This window comes from Chaetura pelagica, unplaced genomic scaffold (assembly GCF_000747805.2).
Source record: "Chaetura pelagica isolate M959 unplaced genomic scaffold, ChaPel_1.0 scaffold240, whole genome shotgun sequence".
In the NCBI taxonomy this organism is placed as follows: domain Eukaryota; kingdom Metazoa; phylum Chordata; class Aves; order Apodiformes; family Apodidae; genus Chaetura; species Chaetura pelagica.
This window is the reverse complement of record NW_009951796.1, coordinates 348,110-369,873: the sequence shown is the minus strand read 5'-3', so window position 1 is coordinate 369,873 and position 21,764 is coordinate 348,110. Positions and strand designations below refer to the sequence as shown.

At 37.4% G+C, this 21,764-nt stretch overlaps 1 protein-coding gene across 1 annotated transcript in view; it reads left to right on the top strand.

Annotated features, from left to right (window-relative positions):
- Nucleotides 1-21,764, top strand: part of NCKAP1 (NCK-associated protein 1) — a 46,869-nt gene that overhangs the window by 12,493 nt on the left and 12,612 nt on the right. The window contains exons 4-23 of the mRNA XM_010007396.1: nt 834-971; nt 1,624-1,672; nt 2,139-2,295; nt 2,865-2,921; nt 3,444-3,540; nt 3,725-3,831; nt 4,818-4,950; nt 6,348-6,429; nt 6,870-6,928; nt 7,698-7,843; nt 8,872-9,004; nt 10,648-10,767; nt 11,067-11,206; nt 12,329-12,460; nt 14,913-15,131; nt 15,469-15,599; nt 15,998-16,095; nt 19,815-19,908; nt 20,585-20,667; nt 21,130-21,210. Coding sequence (XP_010005698.1) covers nt 834-971; nt 1,624-1,672; nt 2,139-2,295; nt 2,865-2,921; nt 3,444-3,540; nt 3,725-3,831; nt 4,818-4,950; nt 6,348-6,429; nt 6,870-6,928; nt 7,698-7,843; nt 8,872-9,004; nt 10,648-10,767; nt 11,067-11,206; nt 12,329-12,460; nt 14,913-15,131; nt 15,469-15,599; nt 15,998-16,095; nt 19,815-19,908; nt 20,585-20,667; nt 21,130-21,210 — 2,256 coding nt within the window. The remainder of the gene's footprint in view (nt 1-833; nt 972-1,623; nt 1,673-2,138; nt 2,296-2,864; nt 2,922-3,443; nt 3,541-3,724; nt 3,832-4,817; nt 4,951-6,347; nt 6,430-6,869; nt 6,929-7,697; nt 7,844-8,871; nt 9,005-10,647; nt 10,768-11,066; nt 11,207-12,328; nt 12,461-14,912; nt 15,132-15,468; nt 15,600-15,997; nt 16,096-19,814; nt 19,909-20,584; nt 20,668-21,129; nt 21,211-21,764) is intronic.

Here is a 21,764-nt window from a genome sequence, read left to right as displayed (position 1 = left end):
CTCTACTGCTTATTCTGTGCTAGAGGTAGAAACTGAGGTCAGGGATCCCTTCAGGCATCAAGCTGTAGGAACAGATCTTGAGTTTACACTCTCATGGAACTGCACACTCTTCCATCATTTCACTTCTTTGCAGCCAACATGGACAGTTGTTTAGTCTTTGAAATTAGCTTCAGCAGATGACTTTCTTTTCTGCATGAATGACCTTGGCTGGCATAAGGCTTACCTCTGGCTTCCCAGGGACTTATATATGCACTGGTATTGATGCACAAGACAGGGACAAGGTGTGGGACAGCACTTCGATAAGTTAATCAGCTGCAAAGATGCACTTGTGAACAGCATCTGCTCAAAATAATTATAATTGGCTAACATACTAAATGAAGTGGCAGAGAAAGGAATAATACGATAATTGGGGTGCTTGAATAAATAATTAACTCCCAGTTGTACATGACAGATTTTTTGTCTTCGTGATGTTTGTCATGTCCAATAATTCTGAACTTTGAGCGTTAGAACTCGTAATTAAAAACTAAAAAAGTCAAAACCTCCTGCTTCTCTTCATCTCTGCTAGCCTGGAATAGTCTTTGATATGTGAAATGAATTAGATGCAGTAGGTTTTAACCTTAAGTTTAATTTCAGAACCAGGTCAGTAAAAACGTTTTGACTGATGTTAGAAAAGTTGGTGAGAAAACACTACTGATGAAATTATTTAGTCTCTCTTGTGCTTGGAGTATTGCAGTGTCAATACACAGCTCACAGCATGAAGTAAAGAACTAGGATACTGCTTCAAGCCTGAGCCTTGAGAATATCTCCAAACTAACCTTTGGTCTTCTTTTTAGTCCCTTTCAGATGCTCTGATCTCACTCCAGATGGTCTATCCTCGAAGAAATCTCTCAGCTGATCAGTGGAGAAATGCACAACTACTGAGCCTCATCAGTGCCCCCAGCACAATGCTTAATCCTGCACAGTCTGACACAGTATGACCTTTTCATTTGCATTGGATGGTAGAATTAAACAAGTTGTTCTGCAGTATAATGTAGGAAGATTTTATTTTCTATTTAATTACCCTTACATGGTTAGCTCATGCCTTAATTTTTGGTATTAGATAATCAAAAGATAAAAGGCAGCAATGTTAACTACTGCAGTGTAGAAGGAAGGAATCCTGTCTACTGTCTGGGGTATTTGTGGGCCAACAGGCTGAAAATCAGAAGTGACATAAAATCTTTACTATAAAATCTTAAACATGTTAAAAATCTTTAACATAAAATCTTTACTATTTGCATTCTCTCCCTCAGTTATAATATGGATGGTCACCTTTATGAAAACTTAAGTTAGTTTGTGATTAGTGTACCTTAAAAGCCTTTAGTTCTTGAGTGTTTTTATATGCAATGTCTTTTGAAGCTAAGTATGTGTCCAAGTTTGTTCACTGTTTTTTTCAAGGTGTTATTGGACAATATGGAAGTTCATTTAAAGCTCACACTCTCCATTTCTACAGGGATAAAACAAGGCCCTGTTAGTAATCAGAGTTCAAGGCTTTCATTGTCCCATTTTTTTCTAAATAAATGTTTCTTATGAAATACAGTCTTTAATGTAATTGGTCTGCTACAAATGACTGTTTTTTTTCAACAGATGCCATGTGAATACCTCTCTCTGGATGCAATGGAAAAATGGATCATTTGTGAGTAAAAAAATTCTGAAGTAGCTCATGGTTGTATAAAAAAAAACCAACCACATTGGAAGGACTATTGGCTTTTCAGTAGAAAAGATGGTACATTCAAAATAGATTCTAGAGAACTTGAAGAAATGTTATTTGTGCGTATCATATTCCTATACGCTGTGAAGTCTGATTTCAGCATATAATGGACTGGAGTTTATCATCAGTTTATTCCAGACTTTATTTAAAAGTAAGTTTTAGTCATTCTGATGATGATAGCTCAATAGGCTCAGCATTAAGTAATTGATGTTACAAAAATACCTTCCCTAAAACAGTGTGGGGTATTTTGTATGTAAAAACCCCCATATTATCCATTAAACAGTTTATCAATGAAGTATTTGAACTATTTAAGAGAAAATGCATAGTAATCTCACTGTTCTCTTACTCTGTGCATCTGGTTTGTGACATACATCAATGTGAACTTTTGAAGTTGGATTTATTTTGTGCCATGGAATCCTAAATAGTGATGCTACAGCTTTGAACCTTTGGAAACTTGCACTTCAAAGCAGCTCTTGCTTGGCCCTCTTCCGAGATGAAGTGTTCCACATTCACAAAGCTGCAGAGGACTTGTTTGTAAATATACGAGGGTAAGTTTTTGTCCTCTTGATCTCCTTTCAGAATCGCCTTTGAAACTATCGATTAATGAAGAGCTGTTTTGAAAATGTTAGCTCATCTAAGTTCTGCTTGAAGACAGTGGCTACTCAAACATGTTTACTTAGCATCTGGATTGTTTCAATCCTGCATAATTTTTCAGGAGCCTTATTTAATAACCTTCTTCTAATTACAGTACTGAGAAAGCCTGATGAATAAGACTTAAAAAGGAAAAGTTGAAGTTGCCCACAAGTCTTAATGTAGGGAAGAGAAATTACATCATGAATGCTGAGTTTGCTTGAAAATTTACAAGTTTTTGCCACTGTTTCTGCAATACATTGTATGAAACTCAAGCAATAACAAAGTTGAGGTCTCTACCAGTTAATACCAGGACCACTTGAGCAGAGAGGGTTGTAGGTTTTGGTGTCCAGTTCTAGAAGTTAGCTCTGAGCAGGAAAATGAGTCTTGTGTAACTTTTTTGCTGTATCCTACTTGCTGTGGCATCACAGCTTTTTCAAAGTTGTGCTACTGATACTTATTACTGTGTTGGCTTTTTTACTTGCAGTTACAACAAGCGTATTAATGACATCAGAGAGTGCAAAGAAGCTGCTGTTTCACATGCGTGAGTACACGACAGTGTTTTTCTACATACATTTTAGTGTTTTTCTTAGTCAACTTGGAACATGAACAGAATTTGTTCAATGTTGGACGAATTATGCATTTTCAAATGAGATAATGTACTGATAGTTCTTTTAAGTCTGGATTTGCCCAATGGTATGCCATTATTGATTTGACTTCCCATGATTTAGATGGTTTTTCAGATTTTCAGGGCAGATTAATATAGTTTTATATATGCTCCAGTTTTTGTCTATGGGAATGGAAACCAAACAGATGTTTTAGTGCAGTCAAATGCAAGTCACAGACCAGGGCAGAGAACTTTTTTCTTACAAGTTTAGTCATACTTCGGGAATATATAGCATTGGTGATGGGGATGCCAATTTTAATTGAACCATGTCCTTGGAAATACTGAACTTCAGAAGCTGGTATGGTGTGAACTGCCTGTGGCTGGGCTTAAATGTTTGGAAAAATCCAGTGTGGTGTGTTGAGCACAGTGGGTGATGTTTTGGTGTGTTCTTTGGTGCAGCGGTTCAATGCACAGAGAGAGACGCAAGTTTCTGCGTTCGGCGCTCAAGGAACTGGCGACTGTCCTCTCTGACCAGCCAGGCCTGCTGGGTCCCAAGGTAATGACTGTCCTTCTGGTTTGCATTTAGCCAATTTTGCTTTTTTTTGGGAAATAACAACCCCACACTTTGAGAGCAAACCTACTTGGGTTTGAAGATTTCAGGGAGTTGTTGCCTCTTAATGTGCACGAGGTGTCCAAATGTTGCACAGTTCTATAACCTTCAAACAACTTCTCTTTTTCAGGCACTTTTTGTATTTATGGCTTTGTCCTTTGCTCGTGATGAAATTATTTGGCTGCTTCGTCATGCAGATAATATGCCAAAGAAGAGTGCAGATGATTTCATAGATAAGTATGTAACAATTTCTAGTGTGATACAAAGAGGGTGATATGGAAGGGCTAGGACTGTTCAGCAAATCTTTACCAGGGTCATCCAGAAACTGAAGGGCATGGGTGAAAATTGGTGTTCTCTAGAAAACTTATTGATAAAATAGAAGTATTTTTTATAAGTTTGTACTTTTTTTCCTTTGAAAAAGCAAAACAAAAGAGAACCTTATGTGACTTTAGTGATCTGCATTGAACAAATCAGTGAGGTGGGGAAGAAAACAATCGCAAAGCTTGGTATGTAGGATGTCTCCTGTATTGTAGCAACACTGTCTTTTAAACCAGATAAGATTTAATTCTATAATACAGCATTACTGTTCTCATGAACAGAAGATAAAAATGAGAAATGAGTTTTAAGAGCTTTATGATATGGATAGGCAAAATGGCACTAATTATCTTTGAGGTGTTTTCAAGATTATGGAACACAGGATGGATGGGAAGTCTCTGTACTGACCCCAGGCATTTAAACAAGTGACAGGGACAAGGTTTATTCTACAGCTGGAATAGGAAAAACTCTTTAGGGTTCTTTACTGGACTAGGTGTTAGGGATGGAGGTCCCACAGCCTCTCAGAAATAGGCTGTGCAAGGATGGTTTTAAAAAAAAAAAGCTAACCAAAACCAACCAATTATCTTAATGAGAATTATTTTTTTCATATTGAGCATGATAGGAAGGTTTCTTCAAAAAATATGTGAGTAGTTATACACACCTTGGAGATAACCTTGAGGGCACCCTGGTATCCACTGTTGGATGGATTTTATCTTGCAGAAAAAATGACCTCTGTAAACTCTTGTGCAAATGTGAACAAATCTTTTCTTATAGAAATAGCCAATTCGTAGTAGTTTGAAAAGCAAGGTAGAGGAGGAAATAATCTTGAGAAGCATTTCACTGGGAGAAATAGGTTTTTATGTGTTTGGATGTTTTCTTGTTTGTAAGCTCTTCCTCATCTTGCCTAGACACATAGCTGAGCTGATATTCTACATGGAGGAGCTCAGAGCTCACGTGCGGAAATACGGGCCTGTGATGCAAAGATACTATGTGCAGTATCTCTCTGGCTTTGATGCAGTGGTCTTGAATGAGCTTGTTCAGGTATGTCAGGGCTGTGGTTTTGGGTTCTTAAATGAAAACTTTGGAAAGGGTTTTGTCTCCAAAATGTCCTTAGCAAATGCATCCTAGTTTGTCGATTTTCATGGCCTTTATGGTATAAATCACGTTCGGTTACTCTTTAGTTTTGGGATATAGGGTTGTGCTGTTGCTTGTTAAATGAATACTTGAAATATTAATCAGTGATAAGTTTAGAGACAGTGAAACTAGTACTGCCATGGAAGGAGCGTTGTAGCAACTTACTTGAAATTGAAATAATCTTGAAATGACAGGCTCGCTGAACTGTCGGTTTTCACCCTGATGCCCACTAGATGGAGCCCGAATTTCGTGACTAGGTCAGGTACTGAGACTCGAGAAGCTTGTGCTAGAAGCTGCCTGGTTGTGTTCAAAAGTTTGCCAGTTGCCATAAGTTCCCCACTTAAATACTCTGTTCATTTAAAGGGCCTATTTAAGCAGGTTAAATACCAGTTTGTGTCACTGTTTAAATTATTACATGTGATGGAATCCCTGGGTTTACTTTGAACATTTGGGGCTTTTTCACTGGTAACTTACTTGTTAACAGCTCTTTTTTTTCTTTAGTCACAGAATAGAGTATTTTTTTGGTTTGTCATCAATTACAGGGAAATTATTTCTGAGATTTAACTTAGAAATGCTTTACCATGGCACAAGTTTTCTGTATTTATGTAGGATAATCCTTAGGATCAACCTGAAATGGGAAATAAAAAGCTTGAGTTTCAGTTTTAATTCATCCGTAACAGGTATCAAGCACCAGACTAGACAAATGATGGATAATTTGGGATTTTTTTTCAGTCTTGAGCTTAATATGTCAGTTATAGCTGGAATTAAGAGCAACTTCTGTATTCAACCGAAATACGATCTTACCAGGTGCTGAAACTGCCTTTTCGTGAGCTGTTGCATGTTGTCAAGTTTGGAAACTTGATAGGCCATCTTTCAGGTGGTATCAATCAATGAAGTCAATATTAGTAAAAAACTATAGAGAGAGTGGGAAGCCAAGTGATGCTGTTATGGGCTCCGTTGTGTCCTGCCATGGCCAGATTTTCTTGGTAGATGGATCAGGTACCTGTACTGTTCAGAACAACATTCAGCATCCATTTTGTAAATGGCTACAGCCTAAAATTTGTGGGCATATAGACTGACAGATTGTTTAGTTTTAAGCAGATGTTGGTTTGGAAGCAGGCTTTTCTGGGTATCTGTCATCAAACAATGAATTAAAAATGGAAAGCTGCTAAATAGCACTATTGTGAATAGTCCATCAATTAAGTTGCTGTGTGTAAATTATTTTACAGTTGATAAATTGGGCATGGCTATTGACATGGTTTCATGAACCAAGCTTGAAATAACAATGACAACATTTATTTCAGAATCTTTCCGTGTGCCCAGAGGATGAGTCAATTATCATGTCCTCTTTTGTGAACACAATGACTTCACTAAGTGTGAAACAAGGTAAGTTTAAATGAACTTGGGAAAAAAGTAACAGAATGGTGAATTTCTCTGGACAGCTTCTTCACTTTCTTTCAAGCCATCAGTAGAAGCAGATAACTTGTATCAACTGAACTTGTTCACTTGTTTCTCTTTCATTATGGTATCCGCTTCTCCTTGTATGTCCCCTTTCCCGGGCAGCACTATGCAGAGAGAGCTGTTCAAGAATGCTATTGGGAAGTAATCCAACCTTTTAAATAAGAATGCATATTATGCATGTTTTCATCTAGATATTTCAATGAGTGTGGCTGTAATGGATTGAAATTCTTAGGTTAAAGCATGAGGTGCAGTGTCCACAGAATTCTTGAGTACTTAGGGTTTTTTTTTAATAAGACCTGACATAGGATATTAGAATTTGTAGCTGTGTTCTTAAAAGCTTTGTTGTGTGTTTTTTCCTTATGCAGTTGAAGATGGAGAGGTATTTGACTTCAGGGGAATGAGATTAGATTGGTTTAGATTGCAGGTAAGAAATTGTAAATATGCATGACACTTTATTAACTTAAAATTCATGTTTAATGAATGAATGCTCTTCTGGATAACTCTCACACTGTAAGTGGATGACAGGCTATCTAAGGATAACCTGTTTTTAAAATAAAACAAATACCTAGGCACATAATTTGTCTGCATGGAATTGTGTTTGCAAGTCATTCTTTGGGGTGATGACAATAGTTGGAAAATACAACGTGTTGAGGATGAGCAGGTAGTTGGCAACTGTGCAGTGTATCGAGTGTGATTCAGCCTGCCCAGCCAAAGGAAGAGAGAGACTGTTCAGAGGGAAATCTGTGTTCCATGAGCTCCATTCCATGCATTGCAATTAACAGTATCTTCCACTGACTTAAGAAAAGGGGAGGACCTTTTAGTCTGTAAATCAATTCTCTCAAGGTGAGATAGATGTGTTATTTTTATATTTTCAAAATATGCCTTTTTTTTTTCCCCAAGATTGGACTGTTAAAGGAGGGGCTTTCAAGTGGATGTCAATACATTTGTTTTACAGTTCATCTGTGAAATGGTGTCATGATCAAATGACTTCTGGAGACTTGATTGAAAGGCAGTTAGCTTTTCCTAAGTTACAGTGGAAAGATAAAATATTCTCTTCACAGCCTTTAAGTATACAGGTGTCCTATGCTTACCATAACCAGTATTTAATCTCTGTTAAATACTCTTGGACAATGACAATGGATTTTGTTAAAAAAGCAGCTGTAGATTTAACACAAGTTTTCTTGTCTTTCCAGGCCTACACCAGTGTTTCTAAAGCTTCACTTGGTCTTGCAGACCACAGAGAACTAGGAAAAATGATGAACACAATCATTTTCCACACAAAAATGGTAGATTCTTTGGTAGAGATGTTGGTGGAAACCTCGGATCTTTCTATATTTTGGTATGTTACAAATTTGATTGTAGACGCTTTTTATTATTTTTTCTTTGGTTTGTCCTGGCACGTGTAAATTTTAAATAGCACACTTTATAGGATTTGCCAGTAGTAGATTCCATTAGAATTTCTGGTTTCCATCAGAATTAGTTTGATAAAGGTATTTCTGAAAATCTGTCAGAGAGGTCCTCCAAGTAGTCACATAACTGATCTAGCATGCAGATGCTTCCTTAATATGTGTCACAGAACCACAGAATTTTAGGGGTTGCAAGGTATGTTGAAAGATCATCCAGTCCAACCTCTCTGCCAGAGCAGGATCCCCTGCAGTAGATGACACAGGAACATGTCCAGGGAGGTTTTGAGTATGTCCAGTGAAGGAGACTCCATAACTTCTCTGAGCAGCCTGTTCTAGTGCTCTATGTCACTCTCACAGCAAAAAAGGTCTTCCTCATGTTTACATGGAACCTCTTACTCTCCAGCTTGTACCCGTTGCCCCTTGTCCTGTCACTAGACATCTCTGCCAAGAGCCTGGCTCCATCCTCCTGACACTTGGCCTTTACATATCTATCCACATTAATGGGGTGGGGTCTCCTTCAAGCTCAAGAGACCCAGCTCCCTTAGCTTTTCTTCATAAGGGAGATGTTCCTTCCTCATCTTTGTGACTCTGCACTGGACTTTTTCAAGCAGTTTCCTGTCTTTCTTGAACTGACAGACCCAGAACTAGACTATTGCAGATGTGCCCTCACCAGGGCAGAGTAGAGGGGAAGGATTGCATTTGTGGAAAATTGCAAGTTTTAGCAGTGACTTTGTGGCAAAGATCAGAAGAAAAATATGGTGGTAATACTATTAATAGAGATGCAAGTAAAATGCCTAAGAAGTGAATTTGAAAACAAGCTTAATTGAAAGCATGATGCAGTTTTAGTTACTAAGTTGTAACTAGAAATCTGACATGAATAGCATGTTTGATTTGGATGAAATAGACTTGATTTGCAGCAGAATTAAATATGTATTGCATCTGAGTGCCTTTTTCTGATCAGTTTTTATAGTCGTGCTTTTGAGAAGATGTTTCAGCAGTGTTTGGAGCTTCCCTCTCAGTCGAGATACTCAATTGCATTCCCGCTGCTTTGTACTCACTTTATGAGCTGCACCCATGAGCTATGCCCAGAAGAGGTAAGTTGATAGTTACTTTCATCTCCTGTTTAAAATAGAAAAGATCTTTGTTATGGCAATACAAGGCTTGAGGGAGGAGAGAGATACAAAAAGGGAAGTCAAACACAAACATACGTTATGTGATTCTTCACCAATAGATCTCAAAATGCTTTTCTGAACTATTATCTTTGCTTTAGAGAGAGATTAAGGTAAGGTAAGAAGTGTAGATGACTTTCCTGGGGTCATGCAGGCTGAGGTGCTAATAAATCCTTTGTACCTATTAAAATTCACTAGCAGAAGTCTTTCCCATGCTTCATAATCTTGCAGTTAGAAAAAGGAAATGGGAAGTAGGGAGTTCTAGGGCTTGTTATGTTAAGTGTTTCTTTAGAAGGTTTAAAAAATCAAATCTTAAATGACAGACAGCATGATGCATTTGCTTTGGCCAGACCTGAGTAATGCAGACCCTTTTTGATTAGAATTAAGAATTAAAAAATGGAGAATGATGCTTACAGAAATGGACCCTCTTGCTTCTAACCCATCTTGCTTCTAAGGACATGGGGTTTTTGTTTTAATGAAACATCCTTTAGTACATTTCCTGTATATCCATTGACTCTGAAATTACTCCAAGGGTTCACTCATTTTGTGCAGTGCTCATGAAAGTGTCTTTTCATTCTTAGCAGTGCTCATCTGGAACAATTAGCTGAATAAGATATTTTGAAATATGCATGATGTGGATTTCTCTTTACATGACAAACATTACATGTTCTTCTGCTAAGCTTCAGCTCAATTTATGTCTCTAAAATATTTTTCCCTGTATACTTTGCTTTAAACAGCTGCAAACTCTTATTTATATAGATAACCACTAAAAAACTTAGCAGGGAAGCTTTCCTTCAGGACAAGAGATGTCTTTCAGAACAATTAAAGTAACAGTAAGGAATTAGTAGCCAAAGTCCACTGGACACTAGTTACTGTGAATTCAGCTGCAGCAAGCATGTTTTGCCACAGCCTGTAGAAGTTGGAATTCAGTATCTGAGTTGTATGAATTGGTAGCTGTTATCATTTTGGAAAAACCAAATTTGTTGCACTGTGTATCATGTGTGGTAGTGTGGCTTTTGGAAAGTAGAATTCAGTGGGGAAAGAAGGGTTTCATTGAGATGGAAGGCTGTGCTTTTGCAAATCCAGTGACAAAGGAACTGAATCCAGAAATTAGTGCAGCAGAGCTTCACTATTGACTTTTTCAGTGATGTGAAGAAACTGTGCTTTACAGCTTGAGTTGCATGATTTTTTTCCTCTTAGATCTGATACTGGCACAAACTAATGAATTGGAGATTCACAGAAACCTTGAGTATTGGACACTTTAAAGTAGATTCATGCAAAAATCCAAAGTAAAAACCTATTTGTAAAATAATTTTGCTTCTACAGAAAATGTTTTGCAAAATTTAGAAAGCAAAATATTTTAAATTCTAATAATACACCATTTTGATTTTGACCATTTCCTGGTTCAGGTTGCTTGCAAAACAAATCATCCCGGAGCTGAGACTACTAAGGGCTAAAGAATTCATGGTTTCTCATATCCCTTGTACGTGATTTAGTGTACTGCAGTACAGCAGTTGTGTTTTGTGAATCCTGTAGGACTAACAGGAAACTGTTTTCCTCTTTGACAGAGACATCATATTGGAGATCGTAGCCTGTCCTTGTGTAACATGTTCCTGGATGAAATGGCCAAGCAGGCGCGCAATCTTATCACAGACATTTGCACGGAGCAGTGTACGCTGAGTGATCAGGTCAGTGTGGCTGTCTCTAGTTTCGTTCTCCTTGGAGAGTTACTAGGTTATTCAACTTGCTCAATTGTTATGGTCTATTTCCTGATCACGTTTTTTTTCCCCTCTTTTGGGCATGTTGTCTGTTTATAAAGTGGAAGGTGGTTTGAGGAAACCTTTACATGAGAGTTGTGTAGTTGGTTGTCAAAAGAAGGTGTTACTTGTGTGATGCAGTCTTCACCTGGACCATAAGGTTAATTTGTATCTCATGGCTACTAAGAAGTTGGGTTTTAATTTGGAAGACTATTTTTTTCTTCTCCTAGTTGCTGCCAAAGCATTGTGCCAAAACCATCAGTCAAGCAGTGAACAAAAAGTCAAAAAAACAGACTGGAAAGAAAGGAGAACCTGAAAGGGAGAAACCGGGAGTAGAAAGCATGAGGAAAAACAGATTGGTTGTGACCAAGTAAGCTGCTTCTGTTCCTTTCACCTAGGATCCCAAGTCAAAATGTGTTTTACAGACTGAATGCTTGCTTAATTTATCTGAGTAGCCTTAATTGACTGTAAATATGACACCTGTTTGTGAGCATATGATGCTTCTGTAGCTTTGTGTAGAGACTGAAGTCTCTTATGTAGAGAGGTAGGAATTAATTTCCTCAGCTTGTTTCCTTTCCTTAGCAGAAGGGATCCCTGTGCTGTAGTTAGGCTTCATGTATATCTTAAATGTTGTGGGAGCCCAAGGAGTCCATGACATATTTGATTTTGCCTGCCTTAAGCTCTTAACTAGGAAAAGTAAAGGCTGGGCTGGAATTTTTTGTTGCCAAGAGGCTGTTTGCTGCCATCAGCTGCTAGGATGAAGTTGGAGCTCCTGTTGAAAAATCAAAAGTACCAGCCAATAAAAAACAAAAGCACATGAAAGAGATGGCAAGAGAGATGAATAAATTAAGTTTTGGGTGTAAGAGATTATAGGGGAGCAAAAGGTAGAAGATAATTCTAAGGAAAGATCAGAGGACGAGATGGCAAGATAATAAGAGGAGGAAGGGAAGCTTAGAAAAAGGTAACACTAAATGCTTAGTGTTGTGGCTGGAAGTGGTGAAACACCCACTACTGAAAAGGAAGTGGTTTTGCTACGGTTGCAACAACCAAACATCAGAGAAGTGTAAAGATTTTTTCAGATCTTCAGAGTAAGAACTTACTTGTAGGTGAAGATTTCCTCTCCAGATGTTTTTCAGTTTTTAATACTGGCTAGTAGCAAACAACTTGTGTTGCTCAGCTTAGTTAGGAAAGAGCTTTGACACACTATTCTTTTCGAGAGGAAGAAAAAATTACATGTAGATATAAAAAGATTTATATTTCTTGCATCACTGTGGGTGATCCAGATCAGTATGCAGTTGAAGAAAGTGTTCTTAGCCAAAATACTGTTTTTATATGAGCTGGAAGAGAGTCTCAACGCAGAACATAATATTGAAAGGAAGAGCTAGAGCTCTATGTGCTCTTTAGGTGTCATCCATTGTGTATGTGCTTTCCATGATAAGTACTTGCATTCCATTTAATATTTTCCTTGATTTCTTGTTGACTGTTCTTAAAGCCTGGACAAACTGCACACTGCGCTTTCTGAGCTCTGCTTCTCCATCAATTACGTACCAAACATGGTGGTTTGGGAACACACGTTTACGCCGAGAGAATATTTAACATCTCACCTGGAAATCCGTTTTACCAAGTAAGAAATATTGTGAGGATAGATGTATTCATATGCAAGATAAGTCTTTGTTGATGTGACATAGGAATTATTTTATACTTATTATGGAAAAGTAGTTTTTAAAAAGAGGGATTGTGAAACTCAAGTCATATTCTGACTGATAAGACAGTTAAGTTATGCATACACAATTGTTAGTTCCTACTTCAAAATCAAATAGATTAGAAATAAACATGACTTGCATGATAGCCTGTTTCTGCTTTCCTAGTGCTGTGTATTTTGTAGGAGCTGGTGAAGCCTGTATTTAGGCATTTATAGAGACAGTCTTCCTACCCTTGTTTTGCACAGCACCAGATTGTTACAAGTGTTTGAGGTTACTGGCTTGCTGAAAGGCAAGTCTGAAAATGAGAACTGAAGACCAGACAAAGCCAACTGGGAAGAATTTTTCATAACTTCTTAAAAAGCGTTGCCAATAGATATTCCTGTCAGTTCTTAACTTTATCTTCCCATCGTTGTTTACAGAAATAGGCAAGTGGCAGCTTCTGAAGAGGACTTCATATTAAAACAGTCAGCTATCCTAGTTGTTTTTCATGCCAAGGATTACTAGTTCTATATTTTAAGCAGGGTATAAAGACTGATGTTATTAGGTCATTAGAGCATTCCTATCTTTCAAGTAAGACAAGGTGGCATAAAAGTGAAGATGACTTCATGACATTATAAGAAGTCAGATGTTATCTTCAGATTTACAAATGTAGACCAGTGTTGGTCACTTACACTTGTTTTTTTAATTTTGGGGAGGTTTGACTTGTGGATTGGGGCTGAAGGCAGAGACAGCCTGCAGAGACTGCTTTCTTTTTTCCTTACCTAGTGAAAGAGCTGAGACTTGTTAGCCAAACAAAATAGATGTGTGATTTCTAATTATTTTTGAGATATTTGTGTGGTATTTCTTCCAAGGACTTGCAGGTTACCTTTAGGTGTTAGTGTTTCAGTGTTAGGACTTGTGTATTGGACTGGTTCAACCTGCTCCATTACATGTATGTTAGAGCAGCACTTATTATTATGAAACTTAATCTTGTAGTAATACCACTTTTGAATTGATTTTAAAACAAAAGAGAGACTGCCTTAGTAGTAAACGTGAGAAGACTTACATATTCCCAAGCAACAACAAAAATGTAACTTAAATAAGCTGATAGTTTGCTCCAGAATTAAGGCCTGCTCGCCATCTCTCTAGAAAGCACCTGGAGTTTATTCAAACTCCAGCTGCTCAAAGGCATAGGTCTGGAAGTCTGAGTCCATTATCAGCCTGCAATGAAAACTGCAACAAGTATTTATTTACTGAGCTGACATTGTTTGCTTTAAGGACCCCTGATAGAATTTGCCTGGTTTCAGTGAGATACGAAGTAAAGTCCATATCTTTTTTGGTTAAAAGGGGAAATAAAGCCATTTGTGCAGTTGTGGTCTAGCTTGAGAGCTAGTGCCATGTATAGGATACCTGTTATTGGAAGTGTGCTATTTATAGGATACCTTGGGCAAAGGATGTTCTGCAGTTTCTTGATGATTAGCAATAGATATCAAGGTATAAAAAAAGGGAGATTTGTTTTTCGTTCATTTCTTAACACTTTGTATGCAAATATAGTTGAAGCTTATCTACCAAATGATGTGAAAATATTTCTTTTTACCAGCTTACAAGAGAGGCATTTGCTGTTGAAAGCAGAGCTTATGATAACCTTTGTGAAAAGTTATTTAAAACAGCTGAAATGTACTTTTTTAAAAGCATGCTTTACAAAAGCTATCTGTATTGCAAAATAGATGAGATCTTTCTAGGTAACTTAGAGGGGGTTTTTTTAATATTGTTATCTGAGGCTGAAGAAAGAGCTAAAATGCTATGTGTCTAGCAAAAAATTACACACTCCAATACAGCAGGCAGTTAATGTCACAAAATAACCAGTTGCAAAGCAACTTAAGATAAGTTTTGAATATTTTAAATTCACACCTAATTATAGCTCTGATTTTTTACATATAGTTCAAACTAAAACTCTGATAGCCACTTTGAACAAAGACTTCTTGCCTTAGTTGATAGGCTTTGAACACTTAAATACATCACTGCTCTTACATTTCCCAGACGTTTTGCATTTTAAGACTTGAATTTCTTTACCCAAGTATTTGTAATATAAATCTTCCACATTGTGGATTGCCCTTATATATGAGTGGGAGAAAAGTTTTATTTAAAAAATGCTCAGTGAGTATTTGTACAGTTTCATGAAGTTTGTCTTGGAACCATGAGTAAAGTTGTCTTTGGCATCTAGAAGTGGTTTTTTTGAAGCACAGGTGCAGTTTATGCGTTTATTAGAGCTTTAGACTTGCAGCCTGGAGAAGTCATCAGGTAGAAACTTTTCCATATAATTTCTATAGCTGCATCTTTGTCTAATTTTACTGGAAAAATGCCATTTGTTTCCACATGTTTTGTTTCTGAAAGGTCAATTGTTGGAATGACCATGTATAATCAAGCAACACAGGAGATTGCAAAGCCTTCAGAGCTGTTAACCAGTGTCAGAGCCTACATGACAGTCCTGCAATCAATAGAAAATTATGTACAGATCGACATTACACGAGTGTTTAACAATGTTCTGCTTCAGCAAACCCAGCATTTAGATAGTCATGGGGAGCCAACCATTACCAGTCTGTACACAAACTGGTAAGTAATTGTATGGATGTTTGTGACAAGTTTTTTTATATTATTTTTATTTAACTTAATGTCTGGAATTAGAGAAGTGAAATTTTCTGATCTTTGACTTGACAAGTTTACATCTCCCAGCACCTGTTAGAAGCACTTTCAGGGTGGACTGTTGTGAAATGCACTTGTTATAGGGGGCAGATGTGGAGTAAGATGGAGATACTAGTTAAAATTTGAAACCCAAACTTGAGTCCTTGTCACACAAGTGTACTTAATGTGTATGGAATGTCTATGAACTTTACAAAATTGTTCATATTATCTAGTCTTTTTACCTAAAACTTTTTCCCAATCTGATAAGGTATTTGGAAACCTTGCTACGACAAGTCAGCAATGGTCACATAGCCTATTTTCCAGCCATGAAAGCATTTGTGAATTTGCCTACAGAAAATGAATTGACATTTAATGCTGAGGAATACTCTGACATATCAGGTAAACTTTGATGTTTCTACTGAATGTTTGTGAGTGACAGTTGTTGTATGCTTGAGTAACTGGAATAACTGCAACTCTTAGAGCAGGCTATTACAGACAGCATTTGTGAACCTGCAATCATATTTTAAGTACTTCATATTCATGCTGCCTCTGTGTCTTTGAGAGACCTTTCTTTTCTGGTTTTGGTCAGTGTAGAGTCGTTGCATTTAAGCTATGGAAACAGAAGTATGATGTGTTGGTGAGCGCTGCTTCACTTCTATTACAATATAAGTTCTCCTATATAAAATGATACTTTGTGGCAAGATATTTTTGCAATTGAAGCATTGCGAAAAACATGATGGGCATCAAATAACTGCTGAAGGAATGTTTGAAGTAGAAGAGTTTGTTTTATTTCTCAGAAATGAGAGCCCTTTCTGAACTTCTGGGACCATATGGCATGAAGTTTCTAAGTGAAAGTCTGATGTGGCACATTTCCTCACAGGTTGCTGAGCTGAAGGTAAGTTTGGGAAACTGGTGGGTGGGAAGGTGGGTCGTTTTGTTTAAGCTTCCTTTGGGATATTTAGTAGCTGTGCTTCTGTATGCCCTCTTTCTGAAATGGCTGCATCAAACATACTGATGAAGCTATGAATTCTACTCTTTTATAGTGCTTTTGCAGGTGAAGAATGTGGGATATGCATGCACTATAGTAGGCTAGACTTCATGCAGGCTCTGTTGATTTTGATGTTAGATACCCTAAGTGAGGAGTCAGGTGTCTGTTTTATCATCAGTGGGATGATAAATGCTTTTTAAGATCTTCAGATGCTTGCAAAGCTCTTCATTATGTTGACTCTCAAAACTTAGCATGGTAATCTCAAATGTATCTTTGTCATCTGTAAGGACATAATTTACCATGTGTGTTAGCATCTGTAGTTGAGTTCACATGGGTGGGAGGCTTCAGGTCTTTAGTTACTTTCCCTAATTTTTAGACACATTTCTCTCTGGCTGAAAGGTATAAACATTTATGTTCTGATAAACATGATACAGCAACACAAACAATAAAGGTGGTGCCATGAAAAAGGGAGATATGGGCATGTCAAGAAAGCTAGCTGCATGTATATTCAAAATAGCCAACAATCACAGAGGAAGAACTTGGTGTCTATGTAATTAACTCTTTCTGGAAAGAGATTTTAATAAATCTAGTGGTGTGTACTTCTTTCCCAGGAGTAGTCATACTGTTATAGTTTCACTAATTGTCATATATTTGCTTTTCATGACTTACTCTTTGAGTGTCATTTCCAAATGTAATTCCAAGCTGTTACATCTCATAATTTTGAATTTATTTAACCAGTAGTTACAATAAGGACTTTTTAGTAACTACTCACTCGGACTGTGTTTTTAAAAATGCATATGAATACCTAGAAGATACAAGAAACTTGAATTTTTTTCTCTTCAGCAATGATTTATTCTTATTAACATGCTAGGCCTTGAAAAGAGTGTGTTTTTAATATGTTCCATGTTAGAGTTTCCAAGATCTTGCTCTATCTGCAAATGTTGTGAGCTTCAGTGCTGCAGAGTTGCTAACATGTGTGATGCCTTAAAAGATTTGAAGCCTTTTATTCAGGGTCACAGCTTCAGGTGAGGGGCTGCTCATGTGTTCCAAGCTGCCAGAAAAGCATTCAGCAGCCCTGACATGAGCAGCCAGCCAGCCAGGGTAATGGATCCCTTATCCCCAGTCCGGTTTTTGAACTACAGGATGAGACTTTCTGGGTGAGAAGGCTGTGATTTTTCAAGTTAAATTGTTTAACTCCTGGCCATGCCCAAAGTAATACCTGTCATGCTTTAAGTAAAACAGAAAGCCTTTAGGTGGGTGTTTGGTTGTTGCTCTATTTGTCCTCTTCTTATGGAGTTGTCACATGTATCAAAATCAGCACGATTGGTATTGTGGCTTTGTGTGTTTTTTTAAAAAGCAACTTCAGGATGTCTCTAGGATTTGTTTTGTGATGCTGCTAGGGATAAGCAGAACATAATGTGGATCCATATGTGTATGACCACATAGTTGGAGACAAAATATAAAGCAATAAAAGGTTCATCTCTTTGGCTGAGATGCAGTTGGCTTAGCAAGAGAGCCCTGAACAGCATCTGTGTTTGGGGGAAAGAAGCAACAAAAGGATAGAATGGGGAATTGATTAAGAGTAGGGTTCAACATTTTGGCTTTGCTTCCTGCAATGGGACCAGGTGTTGGTTTTATATCTGAAGTTTAAGACTGGGGTGAGGAGGGGAAGTTTGCCTCATTTAAGTAACTGTTTGAACTGTATTCCAACCTGCCCTTTTTAAATGTTAAACTAATATGTTGGTTACTTTTTGTGAAGCTGAAAGCCTGACTCAGTAAAGTGTGCGTGGGCTGTTGCCTTCAATCTTGTGTTCCAGAGAGCTTTGAGGGGTTTAAATGACTGTGTCACATATCTGCCAAGTTTTGGTACATAGGTTGGTTTAAAATTACCCATCTCTACTAAAATGCAAACCAGTCTTGCTTTGTTTCTAGCATAGAGGTACATCTTGTGTGTCTGTGTGAGTGCACACCTTCTTGCTGTTTCTTACTTCTTGTATAGCTTATTTCTTCCCTTGCTTCTCACTAAATATAAGAAAAATAAAATGGGAAGACTGATTGGGTTCTTGACTTGAGCTCATGGAATCAGCATGACTATGACACAATGTAATTGATGCTGAGAGTCCTCAGCTTTTGGACACATGTGCTTTGCAGAGGGTTCTTGACTAGGTGGGAGTAAACACAGACCCCCATTTATCTGTTAGCAGCATTATAGTTAAAATTGTGTTGGTTTTCTCCTCCTCTGTCATCACAGGAATATTTACTCTGTAATTTGATTTCCCTCCTTGCCAGTTGCTTTGTTTTGCCCTGTTTTCAGTGTGGGTTGAAGCTAAGTAAAATGAGACTAATAAATCAGAACTATTAAAGGCCAAATGTTCTTGGATCCTTCTGCAATAGATTCCTGCAGGTATATTTTCTTAGGTTTTGTATGATCCCTCTTAAATCACATTCCAGGCTTACAGTGGCCTGTGTGCTTGATGAGTAGTAGTTTTTTTACCCCTTCCCTCCTCATTACTCTTTTTGTTCGTGCTGCTTGGTGATTGATGGGTTGGTATGCATCCACTTAGAAAAATGAAAACTATTAATAATCACTTTGGAAGACCACCCCCAGTGCAGAATATCTTGTTTACTTGCTCCATCTTTCAGTTCTTTCCTGTCTTGATCCTGTGTCTTTAAAATAAATAAATCTATTTCTTCCTTTCAACTTCCAAAACACGCAAGATACCTACACTTCTTTGCTGTTGCTTGTCCTCTAATTAAAGAGAGAGAATCATATTCTTCATTTCCGAAATAGGGTACTTTGAATTCAAATGGGGAAAAAAAAAGTACCTATTTCTAGATTGAAGAGAGTTTAAAAATACTACTTGGAACAACATAAGTTCTTTAGCAAGAAACCCTTTTTTGGATCTGACATTTTATAAATGTGATTATGCAATCCCTGTAATTCACATTTAAATCTGATACATATTTGGATAATAATTTCAGGAAAGTTCTGACATTTATCCCAGTGGTACAAGTTGCTATGAGAGCTATTATAAATTAGGAACAGGCACACATTTCTTTTGGTTAAACTGACATGAAAAATATTGCACTTGAGTGTAACTGTTCCAGGCTGAGGTTTTGGGACTTCAAGGAATGTCTTTGTGTTTGTTTTACATAATAGTAAAAGAAAATTTCAAGTAACGTGCACCAAGGTTTAACAATCTGACTCTTAACACTCTTCCATTTTTCAATTTTACCAGAAAGGAGCACACCAAAAGAATGGCTTACATTGTGAATCTGCAGTTTTATTGGTGTAGATACACTTTCTCTAATAAAAAGCTGAAAAGCATGAGGAGCTGTTGTCTGATTTTACAGAGGTTCATTTCCTTGTTTTAACAAGTTGTGCTAATGGCTGAATCATGTTTCATGGGGGATCCAGCCCTCTGCTTTTGGATTCAGAGCTTGCTTTTGTGTAGACTAGTGCCTGATGGTAATACTGATATTGTAGTGATGTTAAGAAGACAGTGGGTATATCTTTATTCCATGAGTTTAGTTAACCTCTCTGCCAGACAGAAATATTCTGAACCATGCATTTATCCTTGTAACATACTGAAATCAGTAGCTGACCTGAATCTGCTTCTTTTTAGAAACTTGTGGTGGAGAACGTTGAAGTTCTAACACAAATGAGGACCAGCTTTGACAAGCCAGACCAGATGGCAGCACTCTTTAAAAGATTATCATGTGAGTAACTAGTAAGGTCCTATTGAAGATGTAGAATTGTTTTTTCCTTTGCAAAGAAAAAGAGAAGGATTGATTTCTCTATTTTAAGTATACAGAAGCAGCATTTACATACATGACGTTCCATTGTTCATTAGTGCATGGGTTCTATAGTGTTGTTGAGCCTTGAGCATCTCGTCAGGGCTGGCAGCTTGTGGCTCTCAGGGCAGAAATCCACACACCAGGGTATAGCTGGAGAGTACAAACCACAGGCACTTTGAACACACTTTTCTGATTTGATTCCATCACAGTGCAAATGATTGCATTACTTGGGGGGACTTTCATGTGTCATTAACATAACTAATTATTTTTAACAAGAATAGTTATTATAAGGAGATATTTTTGGCCTCCAGTAAGCACAGACGTGGTGTTAACCTCTGGTGTTGTTAGGTGTATGTACAGGGGTTCATTTCATGAAGTGGTTAACATGACAGTCTTCTACTGAAAATCCTCTTGTCAACTCAGCTACAAAAACCTGCTTAAACCCTGCTTATTCTGGCTCTTTTAAGGAATGCCTTAGTTTCAGTACCTCATGTTTTTTCAGTATATGAAATGTTTTTCTTGCTCTCTTTTTTTTTTTAAGAGTTGAGCTTGTAAACCTTAGTGTGTTCTTGTTGACTGTTGTGCTGTTTCTTTTCAGCTGTTGACAGTGTTTTGAAGAGAATGACCATTATTGGTGTTATCTTGTCCTTTCGGTCGTTGGCACAGGAAGCACTTAGAGATGTAAGAAAATAACTGAATATGTTCCAAATAATTTTATTTGTAATGAATTTAATGGAATGATGGGGTGTTGGAAGCCTCACTGTTTCAGAATGCTACCTTGTAAAAGGTTTGCATGTGGGGGAAATGGCAGTACTCGGTCATAACTCAACTTAGAATTGTGGGCTGGGGGTAAGGGAAAGAATTCTTGAGTACTGTGCAGGAAAATACTGTGTTAAATTATATAGGCTGTAGTTTAAGCTCACCTCTCAGTGTTCTGTGTGTTGAGGATGTTTTAAAAAGTTCCACTTCACTTTGCAAACAGCTTGATTTTTGCATTTATTAGGCTTTAATGTCTTTAATCTACAAATTCGTGGGCATAAAATAAAACCTCAAAAAAAATTAGGTCAGTAAAAAATGGTAGTGTCTAATTGATCCTTAATGTGAGAATATTTCTTTCTCATTTTTTGTGTTTCTGTCTCATAGGTATTATCCTACCACATTCCTTTCCTTGTAAGTTCTATTGAGGACTTCAAAGATCACATTCCAAGAGAGACTGACATGAAGGTAATGTTTGGCCCAAAGGGTAATGAAGTCACTTTAGGAGCTTACTGAAAATATGTAAGGGGCAAGGCTTGAATGCTTAGTGTGAAAAATCCAGAAACAACACCACTTTTCCAGAAAGCTAAGCAGTTGTGCATCTGCATCCTCTTAATGTTTTTTGGGGAAAAAAACAAACAAACAAACAAAACACAAAAAAAACCCACACCAAAAAAAACCAAAACAAAAAAACAACAAACCACAAAACAAATTTTGGGGTAAGCACTATTTTCCATCTGCCTTTGATCACGTTTGAGAACTTTCATGGAAAGAATGAAGAACAAATTCTATCAAATGTGAAAACCTGACTAAGTGATAACTTGAAGAATACTGAGCTGCTTCAGAGTGTGAGCAATATAACTGGTAAAACCAAATGTTTAGTAAACTGTGTATGTGGTTGAAGCTCTGTGTGTGTAATAGCTGCCATTCTGATTTTGGCCTTAAATTGAAAATTCTTGTGAACCCACTGTCTGAGCTTGAAAAAAACAGTAGCTTAAATAGGGTGCCTTGCTTCTGGGGGG